Genomic DNA, 24,887 nt, shown 5'->3' with positions numbered 1-24,887 from the left:
ATAACTACCTGTGTGGGCAGTAGCTACCCTTCCCCGTTCCCCGGTTTTGCAGGGGGAGAAATTGGGGAACAGAGAGGTTAGAAATTCCTAATTCTGTCCATACCTCACGACAGCACCCCCTGCATCCCACACCAGACCAGTTCACTTAGTCTGTTTGGGGCAATTCCTAGAGGCAGGGGACAACCACGTGGCCTTTCCCAAGCTCTTCCTCTCAATCTAGAGACTGAAGGCGGTGAGAAACAGCCACACTTTCCCCGAGTCACTGGCTCCTCCACTGCCAAACACTCAGCCACCCGCCTCCCTCCCTCAGTTCCCACCCACAGCTCCGACCACCATGGCAAGAATTTGGAATCGGAGTGAGTGTACTGCCAGGAAAAGTGATTCAATTAAAATCTCACTTTTCAGCAAGATTATGGGGCCCTGCGGTCTGTTACTTCACACCCAGCGTAGCTGTGCCTCCCAGGCAGTGGCCGGGTAATGAGGGTTTACTAATTGCTGGTGGCCTGTGGTTGGGAGGGGAGGGGAACACGGTAGTGAGCTCAGCACCGGAGTGAGTGCTGAGCTCAGAGCTTTGCTCTGCGTGCCTCCCAGTCCCTTCTCTGGCTGCTGGTGGGCCTGAGCGCCACCCCCACCACCCCACCACCAAATCAGCTCTTTGATCAGCACGGCTACAACAGCAAGCGGTGTGCGGGGTGCCAGGCTCAGAGCGGAACCCTCATCTCCATCAACATCGTCACTTACCAGGATTCCAAGGAGCGGCCACTCCCAGAAAACCCATTTTACAGACGGGGACATGGAGGCACAGAGATACAAAAAGGCCCCCAAAGTAACACTGAGGTCTGCTTCACTCTACAGCCTGCATTTTTAGTCAGCAGGACAGTTGCCTTCCTTTATGGTTTTACGAAATGACAAGGATTTCACCTCTGAACCACCTTGCAAGCCATTAACAAAACCAACGGTTGTCAGCCCGTGACCGCCGTACAAGCCTGGCCTCCTCTTCTCCGTAATGCCGGGTCCTTCTGCACGTGTCGCTGCCCCTAGAATCCTAAGCTTATACCTGTGAGCTCCTTGAACTCAGGGACAGCACCTGAGGCGGCTCTGAGTCCCTTTGGCACCTCCTGAGCAGTTGGCACACAGTAACTGGTCCTAACGCTTCGTTGAGTGTGTGCACATGTCTATGCCCTCCACTTTCCAATCCCAGTCCATCCCCCCGTCTCCATAAATCTCCAAGCCCCAGGCTCAGCCCTGACGAGCCCATGCCTAGCACCCTGCCTGGCATTCAGTCGGTGCCAATGCTGTGAGTCGACAAGGCCCTGGCTGGCACAGGAGTTAGGCGGTGAAGGTGTGAAGCGCCTCGACTTGTACCTTGAGGCATTTGAGGGTCTGTATTTTCCTCATCCTCCCATCCGCATGTCCCCGCCTTGGACTCTTGCAGGATCTGCCTCTCCCTGTCTTTCGTCTCTGTCCTTAAGGCGTTTTCAGAAGGAAAGCCTGAGAGAGTGGCTTCTTGAGTCAGCAGAGGAGATGGAGGGGTGAAGGGGCAGAGTAGGTACGTTATCATGTGAGGGCTGCAGGGGAGAGGGGGCCTGTCCCTTCTTCTGTTCAGCAAGTGTCACCAATAACCAACCTTCTGAACAACTCACTCCCTGAAAGAGAGCCCTGGCAGAGGCTCGGGGGGGGGGGTGGGCGGGGAGGTGCAAACTGGACCGAAAGCAATTCCTGCTCGAGGTAATTACGGGACACGGATACGTGCTGCTGCCCAGCAGGGCGAATCGGAGGCTGAGGATACCTCCCAGGGCAGCCAGAGCAATTAGTTAGTAATAAAAGCCTCATTGCTCATGGCGGTGATGGGGGGGGCAGCGTTAGTAAACTTATGCCTTCTGTACCTGCCTAGTTTGGCGAGGGGATTTATTTAAACTAGCTCATCGGGGACCCTGGCTACCACGTTGAATGTTGTAGAAAGGAAATCTCAGCAAGGCTGTCAGAAACCCAGCTCCCAAGTTCCCAGGATTCTGAAGACCATGATGCTACAATTCCAGGCTGCACACTGGATTTCTCCCTTTCCGTTCCCTTCGGTCCCCTCTCTCTCATCTGCCTGCAAAGGACCTTTAAGGAATCTTTGTGCCACAGAGACCTGTCTCAGGGGCTATGTGGAGGAAGGGGCCATCTGATGCTGGAGCCCCAGGAAACCCCTCTCCCCTCTCACAGGGCAGGGCGCTCTCCCCCAGCAGCTCAGCTCTCTTCAGGAATTAGCACAAGTCTCAGCCACACTGTGGAGAGGACGTGAAGATATGGGACCAGCCAGACATCTGCGGCAGCCGAGAGCTGCCCAGGGTGGGAGGACCAGGAAGCAAAGCCGGGGAGGGGGGGGAGGCTTGTCCTCAAGGAGACTGTGACCCCCTGAGGTGGCGGCCTCAGCAGCCTGCCTGTGTATCTCTGCGCCCTTACCCTGGCCAGGGCATGTCCCAGAGCCACCCCCCCACACACACACTCTTCTTAGCTGGCCTGGAGCCCCATTCCTGCTTAGGGGTTGCAGCTGGGGCACAGCCCTTGCTCCATCCCAGGGACACCCCTCCCCAGCAAAGGACTGCCCAGCATCAGGGTCTCCGGCTTCATCTCGGGTCAGGTGGGGACAGCAGAGGGGCAGAGGTGTACCCAGGCTGGAGTGGACATGGGGGCGGTGCGAGGAGTGAAGCCCCCAGCAAGCTGTCCGGTCGTGCAGTCAAGTCGCACACACAGCCCTCACTGGACCCTCGAGGACACGCAACCCTTCAGATGCGCACAGAAATACTCACCAGCACCCTCGAATCCACGCACACACGCATACCACCCCACACACGCTGCCCATCGCCTGCCGCGCACACGCATGAAACGCACACCGTCCTCTCCCCCCCGCCCCAGCCCTCTGCCCCCAAGGCCACAGCAACTTCCTTTCCCCCCAATCTGGAAATGTCCGCAGTTGCCCTTTAGGCTTAAACTTTTTAGAAGGGGCCCCAGGGACCTCACCGAGAAGGTGGATCGGCCTGGTGGACCTGGATAGGAGCGCTGCGTACTTGGGGCTCCCGGCTTACCGTCCCTCTCCCCTCGCTCCTCACCTGGTAAACCGAGGCACAGCAAGAGGCTATAGTAGATCACGGGCACGAAGCCCAAGCCGCAGGGGGACCAGGACAGCGAGCTGTTGGCTGCGAGGTGGGCGTGCGTGTGCTCCATGAGCGCGCCCCTTGCTCCCTGTCTCCGCGCCGGCGGCGGCCCCCTCTGGACGCCCGGCTCGCTGGTGGCAGCGGCGGAGGCAGCAGCTGGAGCAGCGGAGCCTCTCTCCCTGCAGGACTTGCTTCCACCCTTGGCCGTGGTCCCCTCTGCTCCGTCGGCACCTGCCTGCCTGGAGTCCCGCCTCAGCCCTTGCGCAGGGTGCAGGGACTCGGGAGGGGCTCCCGGAGCCCGCGTGTGCGCCTCCCACCTTGGACCCGCTCGGCTCCCGCCTCGGAGCCGGGGGCTGGGACGCAGTTCCCCGCAGCCAATCAGCAACCGCCTGGACGCGGTGGGTGGGATGCTCGGGAGGAGGGGGCCCAGCTGCCTCTCTGGGCTACAGTTTCTGGAGAGGAGGAGTTTGACCTGGGAACCCCAGAGGAAGACCGGGGTGGGAGCCGGCTACCCCCATCTCCACCTGCGTGGGAGGGGCACGGTGTGGGTGGGACCTGCCCCTGCAGCGTGTCCTCAGGTTGCCTTCTCGGCTGTCCTCCCAGCCACCTCCCTCCCCTCGCCAGCGCTTCCAGTCCATCGCTGTAGAGGGGTCTCCACCCAGGGATGGGGGAAGGGGTGCTGTTGGAGCCAGGACGCTCAAGGGTTATTGGCCTCCTGGACCAGAGGAGCTGAGCTTGAAAGGAAGTGAGCCTGCGTCTGAGTGCTTGTGAGGACTCCGGGGGAGGCCGGGGGCACTGTCCCTGAGCTGGAGTGCCGTTGAAGGGGATGCAGGCCGGCTGAGAGAAGCCAGCCACGGGGAGTCCTTCTGTCAGGAAGAAAGATGTTGAGCCACTCAGACACACTCACCTACACTTACCCTGAGACACACAATACCCAGGCATGCGGGCATGTTCACACACTCACACTCAGGCCCTCTCAGCCCACACGCAGACACGTGAAAACGCAGGGCGTCCTCATCAATATGCACAATGGCCACACCCACAGGAGGACCCAAACATCCTTGCAGACCCACGTGGGAGTCATCTGGGGGGCGGTCTAGTGCTTGAAGGCTGTAAAGGCTAGGACAGGTAAAGCAGGTGGGATCTAGGTTATACTGGAGAGTGGGGGTGAATGGGCGCCCCCTTCTCAGGGTAGGTAGATGGAGAGTTCCCTGGGCAGCTCTTCTGGGGGCCACAACAGAATTGGAAAGGGAGAGAAGTCTGTCTGGGACTCAAGACAGAGAGAGAGTGTGTGTGTGTGTGTGTGTGTGAGAGAGAGAGAGAGAGAGAGAGAGAGAGAGAGAGAATTAAAGATTCTGCAGAAACATGGAGGAAGGAGAGGCATTCCCAGGGCAGGTGTAGCAGCTGCCAATACAGGAAGGGGCATGTGATGAGCTCAGATTGGCTAAGACCTACCTCTGCTCCCCTTAAAGCCCCCACCCCCTATGACATCCATTCCTGGGGGGAAGGAACTGTCTGGACTTCCCCAGCCTCTTCCAAGGTGGAGTGGACCCCTGGCCCTCATGCAGAGCAAGGGACATGTGTCCAGTATTGTAAGGGGCTCCCCGAGGCTGGCAAACTCCAACACATCCAGGGTCAGGCATTCTGCATGAGGGAGGGGTCTGCTGGGCCTGCCTGGGTCTGTGGTGCCCAGTGAGGCTGTGGCCCCGAAAGGGACAGATGAAAGTCCTGTGGGCCCAGTGAATGCCCGTCTGATAGCTCGAGCCAAGTTAGGTCCTGAAATTTTGTTGTGAACTGTTGTTTACATGTGACTACCCCAAACAAAAACAAAAACAAAACCCCCACAGCGTTGATACATAAAGCAGGGCCATGGGAGAGGCTCAATAAATAATGGTTCAAAACCCTGTCGATTGGATCTGTCTGCAGGCAACTGGAGTGACCTGGGGACCGTGTGTACGGGATTTGACACAGCTCCCCAGTTCATTCAGAGAGCTTGCTACCTACTGTGGGGACCATGGTTAATGCCTCAGGGCATTTGCACTGGCTGTTCCCTCTGCTCTGCATGCTCTTTCCCTAGAAGGCTGCATTAACCTGCTTCTTCACCTTTTTTGGGTCTTCTTTGTGTGTCTCCTCCTCATGGAGGCTTGCCCTGACAATCCTATTTAAAATTGAAATCTCCTGCTCCCCTCCTGAATGCTCACTTCCTCTTGCCCTCCACTGCTTACTTTTTCTCCAGAGTGCTGAGCACCACACCATATACTGTCTATTTATTTCTTGTCTGTTTTGGGCTCTTTTGTCTGTTTTGTTTGCGGTGGTGCCACTGGCTTCTATGCAGAGTCAGCCTGTTGTGGACTCTCAAGAAACACTGAAGGAGGCAGGGCCCTGACACCCAATGAGCAGGGCATGTGGGACTCAGGGAAATGAGCTGTCCTGATCTTAGCCAGAGTGTTAGAACACGGGATGTCATTAGGGTGGCCCAGGCACCGTCAAATATGTTGCATGTAATTTTCCTTTATGACTGGCCACTCTAGAAAAGACTTGTGTGGCTATAGTTAGAGACTCTGTATAAAACTAGAAACTTGGCTGGGCAGAGTTACCCGGCTGCATGGGGAATCTTCACAGACCTCATTGTTCCTCAGCCTCCATTTCCCCATCTGTAAAATGGGGATGAAGGAAACCAGGAAAGCCTTGTCCCAGGGATGCTCAGCCCGGGCAATGGCTGCGATCTGGGGGTGGGGAATTGCACTGGGTTCTCCGCTGGCTGCACAGTGAACCTTGACAGCCTGTTAAAGTCTGAGTCCCTGGGAGATGGATGGGTTGGGTGAGAAGAACTTTAAGCTCTTAGGACAGGTTTTTGGTCCCGGGGGAGGAGCAGGATGAGCCAACGACTAAGTCTGTTTAATTTTGCTTCAGGGCTGACTAACTTGACTGGGTCTGTACAGCAGTGGCGTGCTGGAGCGGACACCTCTGGTTGGCTCAATTCATTCATTTATTCATTGTTTCAACAGACTTTTGCTGGACATTTAATGTGTGTTGATCAGGACTAACCACATAGTTATGGAGCCTGAGGCAAAAATGGAAATGCAGGTCCCCTTGTTCAAAAATTAAGAATTTCAGGACAGCAACAGAAAGGCAGTAAAGCACATGTCGAGCCCTTCTAGGCGTGGGGTGGGGTTTTGTGTGACTGCACAGGTCACACACCCACGAAGCCCGACCTGCTTAGGGTACAGAGGCGGGTAATAAGAGTTAACATTTATTGGGATGTTATTATGAGAGAGCTATGTCTTAGCTCATTTTATCCTCACGCTGACACTGGGAGGAAGGTGCAGTCATCAGGCCCATTTCACAGGTTAGAAAACTGAGGCCCAGAGAAGTTTGGTAATTTGCCTAAGGCCACCTGCCTGGGACTAGATCCAAGGCAGTCTGGCTCCAGCCTGTGCTGTAACCACGGGGGGAGTTTAGTCTACTTGGAAGGACAGGTACACAACAGAAAACTGTCACACAGTGTATTGTGGGCTTCCTGTGACATCCGTCTTGTCCTCTGCTGTGTCGCCAGGGCCAAGAACAGTACCAGGTAGGTGTCCAGAAATACCTCTCCAATGAATAAATTAATACTACATATCATCGAAATATGTGGAGGACGGTAGGAGAGGAGATTGCAAGCTCACCTGCCTGTAAGCCTGCACAGCTCAGAACCACAAATGTGGCCGACCTGTTAGCATTCTTCTCTTCCGTAAGGAAATAGGCTGTCTCCCATTTTCTTGGAAACACCTGGCTCTCTTGGTCCAGCTTCCATTTCTTCCCTCTTGATAGAGGAAGCGGGCTGAAGCAATAATTCTTTAAGAAGAACAGCTGCTCAAACATCGCATCCATTGTAACTATAACAAGTAACACTTCGCTCAGGGTTGGGAAAGCAACAGGGAGTGGTGGGGGACTAACAACTGGAAGCGTGTGCTAGCCCCGTGCTGTGTTCCGCCTGTACCGCTGTTTTCAAACGTTGATACGGCCTCTGCTTTCCTGGATCTTAAGGGCAGGAGGCGGGCAGGACTCAATCCCTCTAAGACAGATATGGGTATAAACCTGGATCTGTGCTATAAAGAAAGAGTCAAAGGAACGGGAAAACGTGTACCAGTGATACCTAACGTGGTTGGGCAAACCGGAAGTCTTCTCTGAGGCAGTGAGGTTTGAACCTGAGATAAGAGGTGACAGATGAGTAAAGGTGAATTAGATGAAGGGGAAGGAGTCTGGGAGTGAGGGCAGCATCCCAGGGAGAGGAAAGAGCAAGTGCAAAGGTCCTGGGCTGGAGGGAGAAAGACTGGAGAACCAGGACACCAGGGAAGCTGGGGTGCAGTGAGTGGGGGTACACGGAGATGGATGCAGCTGGAGAGTGGGAAGGGCCGTGTAGGCTGTGGTGACGAGGTGGGTCTTTATCCCTGGTTTTAGGCAGGGAGTGCCTTGATTAGATTTGCGTTGAAAACATTTGCTTTGTCTGGGAGGCGGAGGATGGATGGAGGGAGGCAAGAATGGCGGTGGGAAGAGAAGTTATGAGGCTGTCACATTGGACACGTGACAAGTGATGGTGGCTTGGACCAGGGAGGTATTGATGCTGGAGTGGACTGCCTCCCAGCAGTTAGGAGAGTGAGTGCACGCAGGTGTGGGGGGGAGGGGAGAGAGGGAGGGGGAGAGAGAGCGAAGAAAGGAAACGGAGATGCGGAGAGAGACTCAGAGAGAGGAGGTAGATGGACACACAGACAGACAGGCCGATCAAGAGACACACAGTAATTATGAGTGAGATTGTCCCGGATGGGAAGCCTGCTGCCGTGGGGCGTAGAGCACCCTAGGACCCCTCTGATGACCAACGCTGCTCCCCTACCTCCCGGAAGAGTGTACCTTGTCCTCTGGTTTCTCCTCACTGTTCAAGACTCCTCTTAAAGGTCACCTCATCCTCCAAGCCTTTCCTACCCTGCACGTCCCCTCACGCCTCCCTGACCCAGGCACCCCTCTTCCACACCACTGACCACCTTGTGTTGCCCTCAGGGGTTACCTGTGACCTGCCCTTCCTGGCTTCTGATTACCTCGTGGGCAGGGTAAGCTTCCTTCCTCTCTGAATCCTCAGTTTAGGACCTAATTGCGGGGTATGTTAGCGTAACTATTAACATCTGCAGCCTTGAACCCAGACCTGGGGGCGAATCCCGGTTCATCTCTAGTAACCATGTATGTTCGTCAGGACTCTTTATTGAAATGGACAGAAAAACCTCAAACCAGCTTGATTTCTTAGAAGGAGTGTATGGACTCCCGTAACTGAAAAGTACAGAAGTTTTCTGGGCGTCAGGCCTGGCTGGATCCAGGAGCAAAGAGTCCACGGCCCTGTCTGTCACTGGGCTCTGCTTTGCTTTGGATGAGCAGCATTCTTAAGCACGTTCTTATAGCATCATAAAAAGATGCAAGATGAACAGTCCTGGGTGACGGAGGCCCTCAGCGGACCAGCCTCACCAATGCACCCCTCTCAGCCGGACTCAGAGCTGGATTTCTATAGCCGACCAGAAATTGGGGTTCATGGGTCCAGGGATGGAGCCAAGGGAAGCTATTCCCAAACCACACAGGCTTTGAGAAGAGCTGGACCATTGAGCCAAAGGAAACGTGGGGTTCTGCAACAGGAGGAACGGGAAGAGATGGTGGGCAGGCAAAACCAACATGTGTGCAAGCTGCGGTCAGCCCTGGGATGTGCTTACTACGTAGTCCTGCGTCGAATGTTTTATTTCCCTTTTTAGTATTTATTTAATGTTTTACAAGAGACTTATTTTTTAGAGCAGTTTTGGGTTCACAGCAAAATTGAGTGGAAGGTCCAGAGATTTCCATATCCACCTGCCACCCCACCCCCTCACACGCAGGTCCCCCATTAGCAATGGCCCCCACCAGAGTGGTGCATGTGTTGTAGATGGCATAGTTTGACAAATGTGTAAGGGACATGTGTACAGCATTATAGCATCACAAAGGGTTTTGTCATTGTCCTGAAAATCTTCTGTGCTCCACCCTTTCATCCCCCCCCTCCCCGAACCCCTGTATTTCCTGTTTTATGTCAAAAATCCCTTTTCGGTGAACCATAAACAAATTCTGGACTCTAGTGACGTATGCCCAAGTGCTGGGGTGAATGGGCTCGCATGCCACTTACGGTGACATGTATCAAAAAATTAAGCGGCTCCATGGGTAGATAGAAGAATGGCGAGATACGTGTTCCAGCAAGGAGAGGTTAACAGCAGAATCTAGGTATTGGGTATATGAGTTTTCACTGTAAAATTCCTTCCATTTGTATGTATCCTTGAAAATTCTCATGGTAAAAATACAGGGGAAAATACCGTGTGTAACGTAGCTTGGCCACCTCGGCTGTTACAGGCTGTGGTTGAAACCGACACCTCTTGGTGGGGTTGCAGTCCATTAGAAATCCCGCCTGGAGCTGCTGCAGGAAACACTTCCTGCCCTGCTATGAGGCTGCCCAAAGGGTCCCCGCCACTCGCTGGCGCTTCTCTCCTGACGTTGGCCATTTGCCTTTGTCTGCAGGCTCTCGCCTGCCGTCCTATAAGAGCTGCAGCACTGCATTTCTCTGCTGTGTTTGTTTTGCCACACACGCTTGGCTCATGGCGGAGGACCTTTCCAGCACCCCTTTAACCCCATTTCCCGCAGCCCTGGGAGGGGCAGGTCAGTTCTGGCAGAATTTGTAGAAGGTCTTTTGTCGCGTGTCGCTGAGCTGCCACGGTGGTCAGGGGCTGCCACAGGGCAGGACCAGGATATTTGCACGGTGGCGGCTTCTGTCTCCACTATATCCCAGGGGGTTGGAAAAAAGACAGAGTCTGGCTCGCACCGGGGTACCTTTCCTCACGAGGTGAAGCAGGAGTGGGGACAAGCTGGAGGAAATGGGCCCTTTGCCCAGGAGGAAGAGGGAGGCGAGGGTTAGGGGAGTGCGTGTGTGTTTATACACACGTGTGTGTGTCTTTATGTGTGTACATGTGTGGGATGCACGTGTACGTGCACGTGTGTGGGATAGGTTGAAAGAGGGTGTAATTGGCCAGATGTTGAAACATGAGGGAAACAGGTTTTTCTCTCTGGTTCAGAGAGACCCAGGAGACTCATGAGTATCATTTAAGACTCACTTTGCTTCTGTCACCTTACTTGACAGGAGCTGGGGGAGAGAGAGAAAGGAGGGGAGGGACAGAGAGAGAGGAGGAGGGAAGAGGGAAGGAGAGAAGGGAGGAGAGGCGAGAAGGAAGAGGAGAGAAGAGACGGAGGAAACCGAACAAACAAAACCGATCTGTCTCACCACATCACCTGTTTTCGATCAGGTGGGAAAACATGTAATGGCAAAAAGAAAAATAAAGTCCTATCTGAGAGTGGCACCTTGTGATTACTTAAGCATTTACGTAATCTCTGCACAGTAGTTATTAGGCATTTAGGGGCCGTGCAGAATCGTTTTCCTCTTCCTAACAGGTCCTGATTTCCCCTGGGAGAGTGTCCTTCCCACCGGATGTGGTCTCGGAGGAGAGGGAAGTCAGATGCCTGCCACCCCTTTGTGGGAGCAGACGGGGCCACATCCTCTGACAGGACAGTCAGGCTGGGCGGGCAGGCGTGCCACAATCGGCCACTTAGGTTGTCTTCGAATGAGTGAGACAAGGGCTGGAGAAGAGTTTGGCGTTTGTTCGTCTCCGTGCAGACTGCCCGGCAGGGCCCGTCTGCTCTGAGGCCATTGCTGTGCTTGTCTCCTGCCGTTCCCACATTTGTGGCTTCCTGTTTTCCCATGTGCCCTCCCATATCTGCTCACCCCCATGTTCACCGCAGCATTATTCACAGTCGCCAAGATGGGGCCACAACCTGAACGTCCTTCGAAGGGCAAATGGAGAAGGAACATGTGGTATGTCCTTATGATGGACTTTGATAGACTGTGACTCAGCCTTAAGAGGAAGGAAGTCCTGCCGTATGTGACAACATGGATGAACCTGGAGGACAGGATGTGAGTGAAATAAGCCAGCCGCAGAAGGACACATAGCACGTGCTCCCACTTAACACGAAGCATGTGAAGTAGCCAGACTCCTGGAGGCAGAGAATAGAATGGTGGTTACGGGGGGCTGGCGGGAGCAGGAAATGGGGGGTTGCCTCTTAAGGGGCATGACGTTTCGGTTACACAAGATAAGTTCTAGAGCTCTTACCTTTACTGCCGCGCCTACAGTTACTATCGAATTGCACACTTAAAAGTTTGTTAAAAGGGTAACACTCATGTGGAATGTTCTCGCGACAATGAAAACAATCCAGGACACATAAAGATTGTCTAGCTCAGGCTCTGCAGAGATATGAGGAGCACTTCTAAAAAAAAGCAAAACCAAACCAGATTTCCTTTTATTTCTGTTAGTCGGAGAAGGATCATATTATTAGCGACTCAAGGACATGCATTCATCAGCTGGTGATCTTTTTCTCCTTCCAGTAACACTTCTCAGTTGATGGACCTTTACCTATAACAAAGTAGAGCCACGGGCACCGTTTCCTTTCATCCTTCTTGTCATCACCTCTGTGAAGCAGCCAGGGTTTAATGTGCTCATTTTGCACTAGAGAAAGCCATGGCGCAGAGAGCGCAGGCAACGGGCCCACGCTTACCTCGGGTGAGAGACCTGTGCAATCGCTCCACTTTACAGATGAGAGAATTGAGGCCCCGAGACGTTAAATGAGGTGTCCACGCTCACGCGTGTCAGAGCTGGAACGCAAACGCAGCATTTATCACCTTACGTCTAATACCGTTCACTGCGTAATTGAGAATTGGCTCCAAAGAAGAAATCACAGTAACTTAAAGTTGGCGTCTTGTCTGTGTGTTGAGTGAATGGAAAGTTACCAAATGTCATTTTCCTTTGATTTGTCTAGTTTCCGAGGTCAAGAATTCTCACACACTGTAGAACACCTAGAACATTCCAGGTACTCAGATTGTCAAACCTGAAGAGGAGAGAACGTTTGAACATTCCTCCCAGCCAGCGAATCATGAGGACACCTCCCCCAAACCCCAGCCTTGCTCTTTTTCCAACCATTGCGCTCCGGCTGCCGAAAAGTTCAATTTTCTTTAAGAGCCTCAGAAATAGTCCTAAGAGGGAGGCGTGGGGTTTTAAGAGCAGTGAGAGCGAAGGTACTACCAGAATCTTCCCTGCAGGGGTAAACCGTTGAAATGTACAGAACGCATGACTCATCAGTGTGTAGAGAAGGCCTGTTCTGCCAAGCAGAACGATGACAGAAGCACAGCAGCTGGAAAGGCCAGCAGGTGGGCACTCCAGTGATGGGGGTAGGTGAGAGCAGAGGAAGGAGCTGCCCTGCTCGGGAAAGTTCCTGAATGTCCTGAATACCTGCACACCGAAAGGTGTCTTCTCTGGAACAGTCATACCGGGGACTCTGCACTGCTGACCTAAGAGAGCAATTTCCAGTGCAGGGCCGGCCCCCAGTACCACGCTGCCTCTCTCTCTAGCTGACGCTGTGGGGGCAGAAGCTGCAGGAGACGTGAAGAGAGGACGGAGTGCTTGGCCCAGGCTTTGGCAGGCCAGGGTGAGCCACACACCTGGTAGCTAGTTTCTTAAAGCCAGCAGGTCACTGGAGACCTTCAGAAAGGCACATAAGGCTTTCCCAAATTGACAACTTCTGATTCTGGAAACAAACACCATCATCTGTCCGCATGGTCAGACTTGGGTGCCAGGCGGAACTGAGTTTTAGAGGCCTGTTTAAAACAACCTTGGCCGAGTCTCTTTTCCTCTCTGTGTCACAGCTTCCTCCATATAAACTAGAGATAAAAATGGCATCTACCTCAGTGGGTTGCTATTAGGACAAAAGAAATCATGCAGTAGTTCCTGGAATTCAGCCCTTGCAATACCACATGCGTGATTTTTTTTTTTTTTTTTTTTTGCTATTATCAAGATGATATTTCTCTTTAAGCTGACTCACTTAGCAATACTTCTATTTTAAAGACTAGATATTTAAATTTTATTGTAAAATTAGTTTTACCATATATAGGCAAACTGGTCTCACTTGCTCTATAAAGAGGGACACCAGTTAAAGACTCAGTGGGGTGAGGGAGAAAACAATATCATTAACATTCTAGCTAGTGTTGTATATAGGCTGCCGAGGTGCTGCGTCTAAGGCCTGCTTCATCGTTTATTGGAAGGGGAGATTAGCAAGGGTTAGGGGGGCGGTAAAGATACGCTAGCACCCACTTGAGACCTCTCCTTTCTGTAATTAGGATGATGGGGAAAGGATGAAGTTTCTTGCCATGGGATTCGATATTATTTAATGTTGGGCCTAGGAACCCCTAAAATTATCTTCTCCGTGGTCTCTTATCTGAGTCTGTCCAGGTTGTGATTACAGAATACCACAGAGTGGGTGGCTTATAAGCCCCAGAAATTTATTTCTCACAGGTCTGGAGGCTGCAAAGTCCAAAATCACGGCCCTGGCAGACTCAGGGTATCAGCCGGTGAGAGCTCACTTCCTGGCACGTGGACAGTGCCTTCCCGTTGTGGAAGGAGATAGGGCATAGGGCAAAGCTCGGAGCCCCTGTGCCCTCTCTGAATTCTGCACATTTGTTCCCATGTTTACCAACCCGAAAGCTCTTCAAATCTCCTCCCTTTGGGGTTTTATGGGGACTTCATTCCATAGGTGTGATTGATTAAATCACTAGCCAATGGGGGATTGAACTCACTCTCCAGCCCCTCCCCTCCAAGGAGGTCAGTGGGTGGGCCTGAATGTACCAACCCTCTAAACACCAGGTTGGTTCTTCTAGCAGCCAGCCCTCATCCTAAGGTGTGGTCCAAAAGTTACCGCATTACCACACCAGAAGGCACCTTTATTGCTATCACACTTAGGAAATTCCAAAGGTCTTAGGGGCTCTGTGCCAGAAATGGGCCTAAGGCCAAATACATATGTAGTTCTTATGATACATCACCACATGACAGTGCACAAGGCAAATCTAGTAATTGCTGAGGCCACCTGGGTTGGTGATCGCAAAGCCATCCTGAGAGAGTGTGTCCCCAGAGACCGGCTGCATTTCTGGAGACTCGGGGCCACTCATCGGGCAGTGCCCATCTTTTCCTGTTCCCCACTGCCAGCTGTAGACCCTGCTGCCTTCCTCCTCTCACATGCCCAAAGCCTCAGTTTCCCCAGCGCGTTCCCCGTGTTCCTTGACAGGACAAAAAGAGCGCTTCCCAAATTGGATGTAACCCACCCTTCACCTCTTTGCAGCCTCTGACCCAAACAGCCTTTGTCCTGGAACTATAGCCAGTTCTTTGGGACCAAAAGAAACCTAGTTAGATCTGAATCCCAGCTCCCTGCTAACTAGCAGTGTGGAGTCTGGCAAATAATTTAAGCTCTTTAAACCTCACCTTCCTCATTTACATAAACGTAGGCAGTATTTCCCAACCTTGCAAAATTATGAGGCACATTAAGTCATGCACGCAATATTTGTTGATTGAACAAATGAATGAATCTCATTTCATCCTAATGACACTCTGAGATGGAGGCAGTTATGTCCATTTTAAGGATGAGGAAACAGGCTCAAATTGAATACAGCGGTACCTCGGTTTTCGAACGTAATCTGCTCCGGAAGTTCATTCGAGTTCTGAAACGTTCGAAAACTGAGGCACGGTTTTCCCATAGAAAGTAATGCAAAATGGATTAATCATTCCAGACCTTTAAAATCAACCCCTAAAACTGCAAATTTAGCATGAATTTTACTATCTAATGATACCATAGATCCGTAAAATTGACAGCATTCATAAACTGAAAAGTTCGTCCACGGAGACATTTGAAAACCGAAGTACCACTGTACTATGTAAGTCTTTGCCCAAGAATACAGGGCCAGTAAGTGATAAAACTGGATTTGAATGTAGACTGTCTGACTCAGGAGTCTGTGCTCTGAGCCATCTCCCTGCCGTCCCAAGAGGCTATGTATCATCAACCTACAAACGTTAGTTTTCTTTCTTCCACTCTATTACATGTCTGTAAAGCGGATTTCATAGTAGTATCTGCTTTCTGAGTTTGTTGTAGGGATAAAACATCGAATGAAATAGCAAATCTAAAAAGCTTAGTACAGTATTTGGAATGTAGTAAGTTTACAATGAATCCTATTCTTAGTGTGGATGAAAAAGGGGCCACGTACTAAAACTGACAAGCTCAGGGGAGGCCAGCGTAGCAGGCCCCACAAACTCAGAGACCGAAATGAACCACATAAGATGGTCTGAACATAAAACGAATTTTCTCCTCTGCCTCCCATTTGGAAAAAAAAAATCCCAGGGAAGGACTATGATTGGTCACTTGTAGGTCTTTTCTTCCCCTTTGACCAACCTCCGAAACCCTATGCCTAGGGGATGGGATCTGTTAGCAAAAGAGAGTCCTGGATGCTGGGCAAACAAAATGTGTGCCTTGAAGGGTCCAGAAGAAAAGATTACTCTGACCTTTCAAAGGTATGTTATCTTAGATGCAGAAAGACAATAGACAGGCTCACTTAAGGGAAAGATTGCCCTTTGTAAGGGAAGCTACAGGCTCCGGATATGACTACCCGCCATGACCGGCTTTCAGTTAGGGATTTTTATGTTCAGATCATGTTTCTATTCTGGCTGCAGGGCTATTAGAATATAGACTCAGAGAAACGCAGATAGATGCTCATGAACCTGGTGTGCAGAACGAGGAAGCTGACACAGGACGGAGAAGAAAGGTATTGGAAGCTGATGGTATTGGAGACACTAATTCTAGCCATTTCGTAGCACCAGCCCTGATCTTCCTACTGTTTGCCTTAAGCTACCGTGGTTCCCCGAAAATAAGACCTAGCCGGACCGTCAGCTCTAATGTGTCTTTTGGAGCAAAAATATAAGACCCGATATTACATTATATTATATTATACACGGTCTTATATAAGACCGATCTTATGTTAAAATAAGACTGGTCTTATATTAATTTTTGCTCCCAAAGACACATTAGAGCTGATGGTCTGGCTGGGTCTTATTTTCCAAGAAACACGGGTAGTTCAAACTGAGTGTACGTCACGTGCAGTCAAAGAGTTCTGATTTAGCCATGTTTAAGGAAAGGGTTTAGAGAGACAAAAAAGAGTTTGCTGGGTGTGGGTGCAGGGTGCTTGACCTGGGTGGACTTGACGAAGGAGAAGTGATGTATGATTCGTCTAAGGACTTGGACCTTCTGAGGGAGCAAACGAAAAATGAAATGATGAAGTTTTTGGAGATTCTAAATAATACCCATATCAAGGAAAAAAACGTGTTTATAAAAAAGGATCTTAAAAAGTAGCTTCCAAATATGTTTCTCTTCTTATAATGATTTATCTATTTTTCTCCAAGCATCACACATAATTTAGAAAACTCAAGAGGAAAAGGAAACATGTATTTACCCATGTTTTTATTTACTGTGTTCTTTTTTCCCTCTTGATGTTCCAAAGCTCCTTTAAAAAATTATTTTCTTTCTGTTGACAGAACTTTCTTTAGCCGTTCTGTCTTTAGGCTGCTGGTGACAAATGCTCTTCATTTTTCTTGACCTGAGAATGTGTTGATTTCCTCTTTATTCTTGAAGGACGTTTTCACTGGGTATAGGATTCTAGATGGACAATTTTTTTCTTTCAGCCCCTGAAAATACTGAGCAATTCACTTTAGCCTCCATAGCCTCTGTTAATAAATCTGAGGTCATTTTTTTCCCTATTGGTATCTTTTTTTTTCTTTTCTGGCTGTTAGGATTGTTAATGTCTCTTTTGTTTCTAGAAGTTTAATTATGGTGTGTGAATCTCTTTGGTAGTTGCTTAGCTTCTTGAATCTGTAGGTTTGTTTGTTTGTTTGTTTGTTTATTTATTTTGCCAAATTTGGGGAGTTTTTAGCCATTATTTCTCTGAGTACTTTCTCAGACTCACTCTCTTTCTCTCCTTTTGAGACTCTAACAACATGAATATTAGATCTTTCATAGTCGCACAGGTCCTAGAGGCTTTGTTCATTTTTCTCATTTCAGCCTATTTTCTCCCTGTTTTTCAGATTGGGTAATTTCTATTGTTCTATCTTCCAGTTCACTGACTATTCCCATCCATTCTGCTGTTAAGCCTATTCCCTGAATTCTTTTAAAAAATTGTATTTTCACTTTAAATATTCCATTTGATTCTTTTTCATATCCTCTATTTATTCACTGACACTTTCTATTTTATTTACTGAGGTTTTCAATTTTTTTTTTTCCATTTGTTTCAAATGTGTTTTTGATTGCTCATTAAAGCATTTTTACAATGGCTGCTTTAAATTCTTGGCCAGATCATTTTAACACCTCTGGCAACTTGATGTTGGTATCTATTGATTGTAATTTTTTTCATTCAGTTGGAGAGATTGCTGGTTCTTGCTGTGATGAGTGGTTTTCAACGGAAACTTGTGCATTTTTGTATTATGTTGTGAAAGCCTGGGTCTCCGAACGCGTTCTGTTTTGTCTGGTTTTCTCTGACACTGCTGGTTTTCTCTTTCAGGGCAAGAAACTAGTGCTACTCTGTTACTTGCAGGTCGAAGTAGAAGTTGTACTCAGGTTTATTTTATATAAAATGTCCGGGAACTTTAGTTGTACTTAGCAGGAGTGAGAGGGAAAAGTGCATCTACTTGACCTCCTTGGACGCTAGTTTCTTTTCTTTGTTAAGTATCCTCGAAGTATCAGAAATGTCGTGCCTAGTGCATACACGTCGCAGTCAGATCCGGGTAAGTCCGAATCCTGACTCTGCCATTTATAGGCTGTTCTGAGGATCAAAGACAATACAGAGCACGGCTTTTCACTTAAATTCTCTGCTTTCATCTGCACGTCAAATCTGTGAAGTCAGTCTTATCAACGTAATTTTGCAGATGGGAAAACAGGGAGGCAAAGTAATTTTCTCAAGATAATTTGGCCCTCAACTTGCCACCCTGCCGTGGATGCAGAAGAGATAAAGAAATACACAGAAAGAGAACGCGGGATGGCAGCTTGGTGTGACGTTGCATGAGAAATTCGAGGAGTAGGCAGCGTGGTAGGATGGAAGTAACCTAGGATGGGCATCAGAAGACCCTGGATCTGGTCCCGGCTGAGTCACCAGGTTAGCTGTGTCATTTCAGACAAGTCACTTAACCTCTCTGGGCCTTTCCTTCAAGCGAAGGCAGAAGTATTGGGTAGATGGTACCTAAGGTACTTTTCACTGCTGTAATTTTATGATGAATCTGAAATACATTAAGTTCCAAGGGCATTCTAGATGCAATATATGGGTGAATGAAGATCTGTTAAACGCAGAAACAGAGACAAAGAATGGAGTGCTGAAAATGCTTTGGCAAAGACCTTGACCAAGGGGAAAAGGTGTGATTATCCATGAAAGTCTTTAAATGCCTCAAGGTCGTCAAGTAATGCGTGATGAATCTTCTTTCGGAAGAGTTTCCTTTTTATGAGAAAAGGGACCCTCTTCTCCGTGAGACTGGCCTTGAGGCCTCAGGCTGACTTTAGTTACCTCCCACTACTTGGCTTTTTATCCCACGTCTTAGCTTATTTACAAATGCACCTTCCAGGTACACTGTGCGTTCCGCCAGGGCAGGACCTGGTTGTATAAAAACAATGTCAACTGCTGGTGTTGAGCACTCACTGTGTGCTTGATTTTCTCACAAACAACTCTGTGAGTCTTGTATTACAGTAACACCCCCTGTGCCCCCGTCTTATCTTTGTCAACTCAAAGCCCAATACAGTGTTGGGAACAGAATAGTTGGTCCATATGTTTTTGTGGAATGGATGGACAGAAGGAAGAAAGGAAGAGATGAATGAAGAAAGAAGGAAAGATGATGGAAGGGTAGATTGATAAAAGGATGGATAAAAGAAAGGATGGATTGATTGATAGATAAAAAAGAAGGGGTGGATAGATGGATGGAACATGTAGGGGGGCCACAAGATGTGTTGGGGAGCCCAGGCCACCCTTCATAGAGAACTAATAGTCTCTGTCGAGTTCCGTCTCTCTTTCCTCCAACATTTGTGCATCTAGAAAGGAGAACATTGGAACCTGACCTGCCTGACACAGAAACCCATGAGCTTAGCTGCTCTGCTGTAAGGCTGGCAAGTGTCCCCCACACCCAAGGGGCCTCCCCTAGACCTGCAGCTCCATTGCAGGAATGTGTGAGCAATGGGGTTCCTGTAATCAGCTGGGTGGGGGTCAGGCTTTGGGAAATGGGGAGGGAGGGAGTCAGTCCGTTTGGAGCAGACATAGAGGCTGGGTCCAGTTCTCAGGGAAGGAAGGTGGCAGGTGTTAAGTGAGCCAGACGTGACATGCTGAGTCATTGATGCTAATTAGCTGGGTGACTTTGGGCAAGTTATTTCATCTCATCGAACCTCTGTTTCAAAATGAGGGTATTACTACACCCATTGTACAAGGTTATTTTCAAGAATTAAATGACATAGTATATGTATAAAAACGGCTGACAGGAGTTCTCAGTAAATGATCGCTGGCCATCATCATTATTGTTATTATTGAAAAGTCCTTGGACTGGAGAACAGCCTTTGAGTTAAGTCAGAGTTACTGCTCGATCTGTGGCTGCGGACACGTCCTTGAACCGCTCTCTTTTTTCCAGGTGTTGCTTATGTACTGTTCCAAGTGTCAGGCACTGTACTAGTTGGGGTGAGTGTTATCGATATGCGTTGGTCTCACAATCCTGGAGGAGCTCACAGTCTGATAGAGGACACACATTTGCACAACAAATATAACGCAGTAACTCATGGGTGTTACTGCAGTTAGTACCCTGGGATCCAACAGACGGGGTGCAATTCCCGACTCGACCTCTTACCAATGCACGGGCCAGAGCAAATCACTTCATCTTTTTAAAATAAGTACAAAGCGAATAGAATGTGCCTCATAGAGTTGATTTGAGCTTTGAATGAAATTACACACAAGTCCTTAGCGCAGTGCTTGGCACATGGAAGGAAAAGTTTGGGAACTTTGTGCCTCTGTATGATGGGAACAGTAACACCTATCCTGCCTGCCTATATCACCCGGATGTTTGAGTATTAAATGAAAGAACATAGGTGAGTGGGATTTTTTAAATGTGGTATAAAATATTAGTTGTTCCCATTGTAAATTTCTGGACGGAAGGCACACGCCCACCGTTATCTGAACTGGTCATGTAATAAATATTTGGTGATGCACGATTGGGAAGGTAGATTCTGTCCTGTGCCCCCTCTTGTCCAGTGGAGCTCTGTTTCCAGAGCGTTCTGCAGCCAGGAGAGAAAGGAGCAGAAGCAGGGACTGGGAGAACAGGTTTCCGATGAGATTAGAATTGGAATAGCAGGTGATTACATGCAATTTATTTTCCAAGCAGCTGCTTTGACTTCGGGCCTATCTCCGTATACCAGTTCCACAGGTCACCGCCTGCTGTCCTCAGCCCAGGTGTGAAGGAGAGAAGGGACATCCAATCCACCTGGGGAGGGTCGTCAGAGGAGGAAGCTTAGACGCACAGGCTAGGGGCTGGTGTGATGGGCAGGGGAGTGCTGGAATGAATGAGGGTGGTGGTGGAGCGTTCGCCTGCCTGGGCTCTGTTTGCAGCTAACACGAATTCTTTCTGTTCCTGCAATGCATTCATTCAACAAACATATTTTTGAGCATCCACTACGGGCCCAGAACCATGCTAGGCACTGCAGGTGAAGGAGTGAGCGAGACATCATCTGTCTTCCCAGAGCATTTGCAAGGGTCCCAAGTTCAAATGCCTGTGTGGGCTGTGTGAGGGTCACGTTAGCTGATGTAAAAAACCAAACTCGACATTTCAGTGGCTTAAAACACAGGAAGAATGTTTCACTCTCTAATGAAACAGTGCGACGTGGGTGTTTCTGGTGGGCAGAGAGTAAGTGGGAAGTCTCCACGCAATTATTCAGGAACCTAGGCCCACATACCTTGTTCCGAAGTATTTTCCATGTTTAATGTGTACCTTCCAGGGTGGCCCTGGGTGTCAATATTCAGCTGACAGAGGAGGGAAGAGAGATTGGACCTTGCACGGAAGTTTTTTATGGACCAGGATTGGAAGTGGCTCTCATCACTGCTTCTTAGAGTTCATTGGCTAGAACTTAGTCACAGGGCCATGCCTCGCTGCAAGGCAGGCTGGGAGATGTAATCTAGCCGTGAGCTCAGGCAGGAGAGAAGAATGGTTTGGTGACTGAATATTAGGCTCTGCTCTAGGAGTCCAGTGGAAATGAATGAAATGGGGGTAAATCAGGGCCGTGGTGGTCAGGACAGCTGAGCTCCCTGAAAAGAGCGGATGTGTCTCGGTTTAGAGAATCGTTGCTATGTGGGAAACATTGTCAAATGCCAAAGCTTTGGCTTCTTCAAGAGAAGATGAAAATCTGGATCTGTAAGTGTAGTTTCCTAGTTCATAAATAATGGCAATTAATGAAACGTTTAACGACATGGTGGACAATATTCTGCAGGCCAAACTAACCAGACTGCAGGCCAAATGTGACCAGTGGATTGCCAGCTTTTGGCCTCAGACTCACGGTCCAGATGGAGAGACCTAAACAAGTAATTACAACGCAGTGTGATGGGAGCTGCCACTCTGCATAGTGATTCACTGAGTCCCCTGAAGTTTACTGAGCGTCTGTCATATGCTGGGTTCTCTTCCAGGTGCCAGAAAGGTGTGAACCAGACGCAGTGCCTACCTTGAAGGAGCTTGCAGTCTCCTGAGAAGGCGGATACTGAGCAAACAAATGAGAAGAATGAAGGCAACGGGTATGTGTAATAAGGGAACGTAACTGGAACGGGGAAATTCAGGAAGGCTTCCTAAGAGTGAGACGTGTGAGGGAAGATGTGTGGTGTGGGGAGGAGTTATCCAGGTGGAGGGTGCTGATGGGAAATTGACCCAGGTACGGGAGCTGCACGTGCAAAGGCCCTGGGGTAAGAAAGAGGACTGCATTGGAGGAACTCAGGGAATTCCAGCAAGATTGTTAAATGTAGAGCAGCCCTGTCACCAACATATTTGGGGTACACATGAAGGCCCACAGACCTTACTCCTAAGTATTTTCAATGATCTGTTAAATTTACAAAGTAAAATAAACATGAGAATGAATATTGAAATCCAAATCCAAATTATTTTCATAAAATTGAAATTTACATCAGCTTTCAGAATGTAAATTTGAGCTCATCAAATAATTTTAGCAAAGTTCAGCCAGTTGTCAATGTGAAGTACAGCTATCGTGGCTTCAGGCTCATCATGAACGGGCTGAGATCTAGACACCTGCAAACTATAGGGTAATATAAATCGTTTGATATTGCAAAATGTTTCTCCACTGCCGTGTCCAACCGTGCTAATTCGTGAGTACCCCTGGATCCATACATTGAAACATAAAAGGGAGCAAGAAAATGGTTGCTTGGCATTACGAAGAAATAATGCTTCCTTTTGTAAGACTGTACTGCATTCGTATTATTTGAGAGGAGGGCAGTGACAAGTCAATTCATTCGTATTTTCTCTTCCCTAAGTGTTTTCAATGCTGATATCTCTGCTTTTCAAGGCAGTGTTTGTTTCCAAAATCAGCAAGGGCGAATGTCGTAGAAAATCATCCATGGCATTTGAATGCTGTTGCCTTTTGTTTTAAAGGCACAGATCAAAGGCTGCAGAGAAGCCTTTCCCTGGGCCTCGAGTCGAGTGGTGTTACTCATGAGCGTGGACATTTCGAATATAGGTCCCACTGTGCTGTCATTGAATGTCAGATCTCAAGTGTTCTTAAGTCACCCTAGTGTTCTTTTATACATTTATTTTTCTGTGTGTTTGTGTTACATGGGTGGTCTACACTGCGGGAGCCTGGCATGGGGCCGCCTCTTTTCCACACCTAAGGGTGGGGTGTAATGACTTATAGAATTAGGAGGAAAGAGGCGCCAGCAAATTTGCAAGAAGTAGACCGGGGCCCAATCACAGAGAAACCCACAGGCCACATTAAAGGGTTTGGATGTTATCCTAAGTACAATGGGAAGCCATTGAAAGGTTTTAAGCCCGAGAATGATATAATCAGATTCGGATTTTTAAAATATCACTCTGATGAAAGTTGTGTGGAAAAGAGATTTGAATGAGGCCCTAGTGGAAGTGAATTCTCATTCAACAGACAATCAAATAAGCAATAAGGAGGCCATGTCGTAGTTTCTTTCATCCGAGATTCTGGATTTCTGTACACGCACCAGCCAAGGTTGGGGTCCCTTCCATGGGAGGACACGTTCAGGTTCATTCTGGATTTGTTTTCACTTGGGAAGCAGGCTTAACAAACACGTTCACGTGCTTAGGGAAAAGGCCTTCTTTAATATTTAAGTATTTGGTACAAGGATTCTCCAGCTTTGGAGGAGGTGGGGAGTTGAGGTGAGAGGAATTGCCCTCTATTCTCTTTATGGCTGAAGCTGGACACCCAGTTCCATGAGAGGGAACGGAAGTAGCAACGGTGAAATGAGAAGAGTGTGTGTCAATGTCAGATGAGTATTAGCATCACCTGAGGCAGGGGCTGTCCCTGGCCTCTCCAGTCACAGGGTCCCATGGCCACTCCCTCCCAGTGGACAAGGGGTATTCTATTGGGGGTTGTCACCTCTGGTCGCACGTATTTTCCTTCTGGAAGTTACTGTGTCTGAGCATTAGGGAGAAGGGCAGGGAGGAAGAGGATGCCCTGGGATTGAATAGGTCTGTATCTTTCCCGAACACTTGGGAATTAACCCCAAAATATTTTATGATTTCGATAAGGCTCACGAGTGCCTCGACCATGCTCAGCAGTGCTCAGCTCTAAATTTCGGAATGACCTTTAACCTTGGCCTTGCCTCCCCATCCAACGAATGATCCTTCCTGGAGTCTCCTGCATTTGTCTCCTCTTCCTCATTCCTCATGCCACTCGCTTAGTTCAGGACTTTATCATCTTGTGTGTCATACTGTGAAACGGGCTAGGCTTCTGCTGGCATACCAGACTGGATCTGAGTCCCAGCTTTCTTTAGGCGATTGGTGTCACCTCTACAAACCACAGTTTACTCATCTGTATAATGGGAACAATGACAGCCTGTTTGAGGAAGAAATAAGATCTTGCTGCTCACGTACCCAGCATGGTTAGTTTCCTTCTTTCCTGTGCTAATGTAAGGACTTGTTATGGGTCAGAACTAGCGCTCGGGTGCCCTGGGACTAGTAGAGGGCTTGTTACCTGCTTTGGACCTTTCTCTTAGGCAATGACTGCTGTCTCCCGAGAGACCTGTCTCTAGTTCCTTGAGCCTTAGGACTCTGTGGAAGAAGTCTAGTCTTCCAGGCCAGATACGGCTGACTTGTTGTCTCCCATCTAAGAGCCATTCCACCCTCCTCCTCGGTAGTAAAGCCTGGGGCCGTGTGCTCTGGAAGGCGAATCATATCGCCTGCCTCTGGGGATGAACCATAATTGGCAGGGCTCTGTCACTTACTACCTGGATGACCTGTGCAAGTTGCTTTCCCTCTCTGAATCACAGCTCTGTCATCTGTAATGTGCGGAGATGGACCGACGAAAAGATACGTGGACGTTCCTTGGCCTGCCAGGGGCCCTTGATAAACAGTAGCTGTCCTGATTCTTTCGTGGACGGCTGACAGAGTGCTGGCTTTCTAACCACACGGGTTCAGAGGCGGTGATTTCCCCTCATACAGAGCTTGTCACACTTTACCACGCATAGGAATCACCTGGGGAGCTTGTTGAAATGCAGATTCTGATTCAGCAGGTCTGGGCTGGGGCCTGAGACCCTGCATTTCT

The 24,887-nt window shown here is 49.2% G+C and overlaps 2 protein-coding genes across 6 annotated transcripts in view; one reads left to right on the top strand and one right to left on the bottom strand.

Moving 5' to 3' along the window:
* The window catches only part of GPR139 (G protein-coupled receptor 139), a 33,544-nt gene extending 30,088 nt beyond the window's left edge, over positions 1 to 3,456 (bottom strand). The window contains exon 1 of the mRNA XM_019751652.3: positions 3,096 to 3,456. Within this exon, the coding sequence (XP_019607211.1) occupies positions 3,096 to 3,210 (115 nt within the window). The 5' untranslated portion in view covers positions 3,211 to 3,456. The remainder of the gene's footprint in view (positions 1 to 3,095) is intronic.
* IQCK (IQ motif containing K) overlaps positions 1 to 24,887 on the top strand; it is a 348,027-nt gene that overhangs the window by 193,209 nt on the left and 129,931 nt on the right. For all 5 annotated transcript variants that reach the window (XR_016022511.1, XR_016022509.1, XR_016022510.1 and 2 more), the window contains one exon: positions 21,781 to 21,885. The gene's annotated coding sequence lies outside the window, so the exon portion shown is untranslated. The remainder of the gene's footprint in view (positions 1 to 21,780; positions 21,886 to 24,887) is intronic.

This window comes from Rhinolophus sinicus, chromosome 10 (assembly GCF_057876585.1).
Source record: "Rhinolophus sinicus isolate RSI-liver-muscle chromosome 10, RSI-T2T, whole genome shotgun sequence".
Lineage (NCBI taxonomy): Eukaryota > Metazoa > Chordata > Mammalia > Chiroptera > Rhinolophidae > Rhinolophus > Rhinolophus sinicus.
Note: the sequence above shows the minus strand (reverse complement) of the source record. Positions and strands in the feature narration are given on the sequence as shown.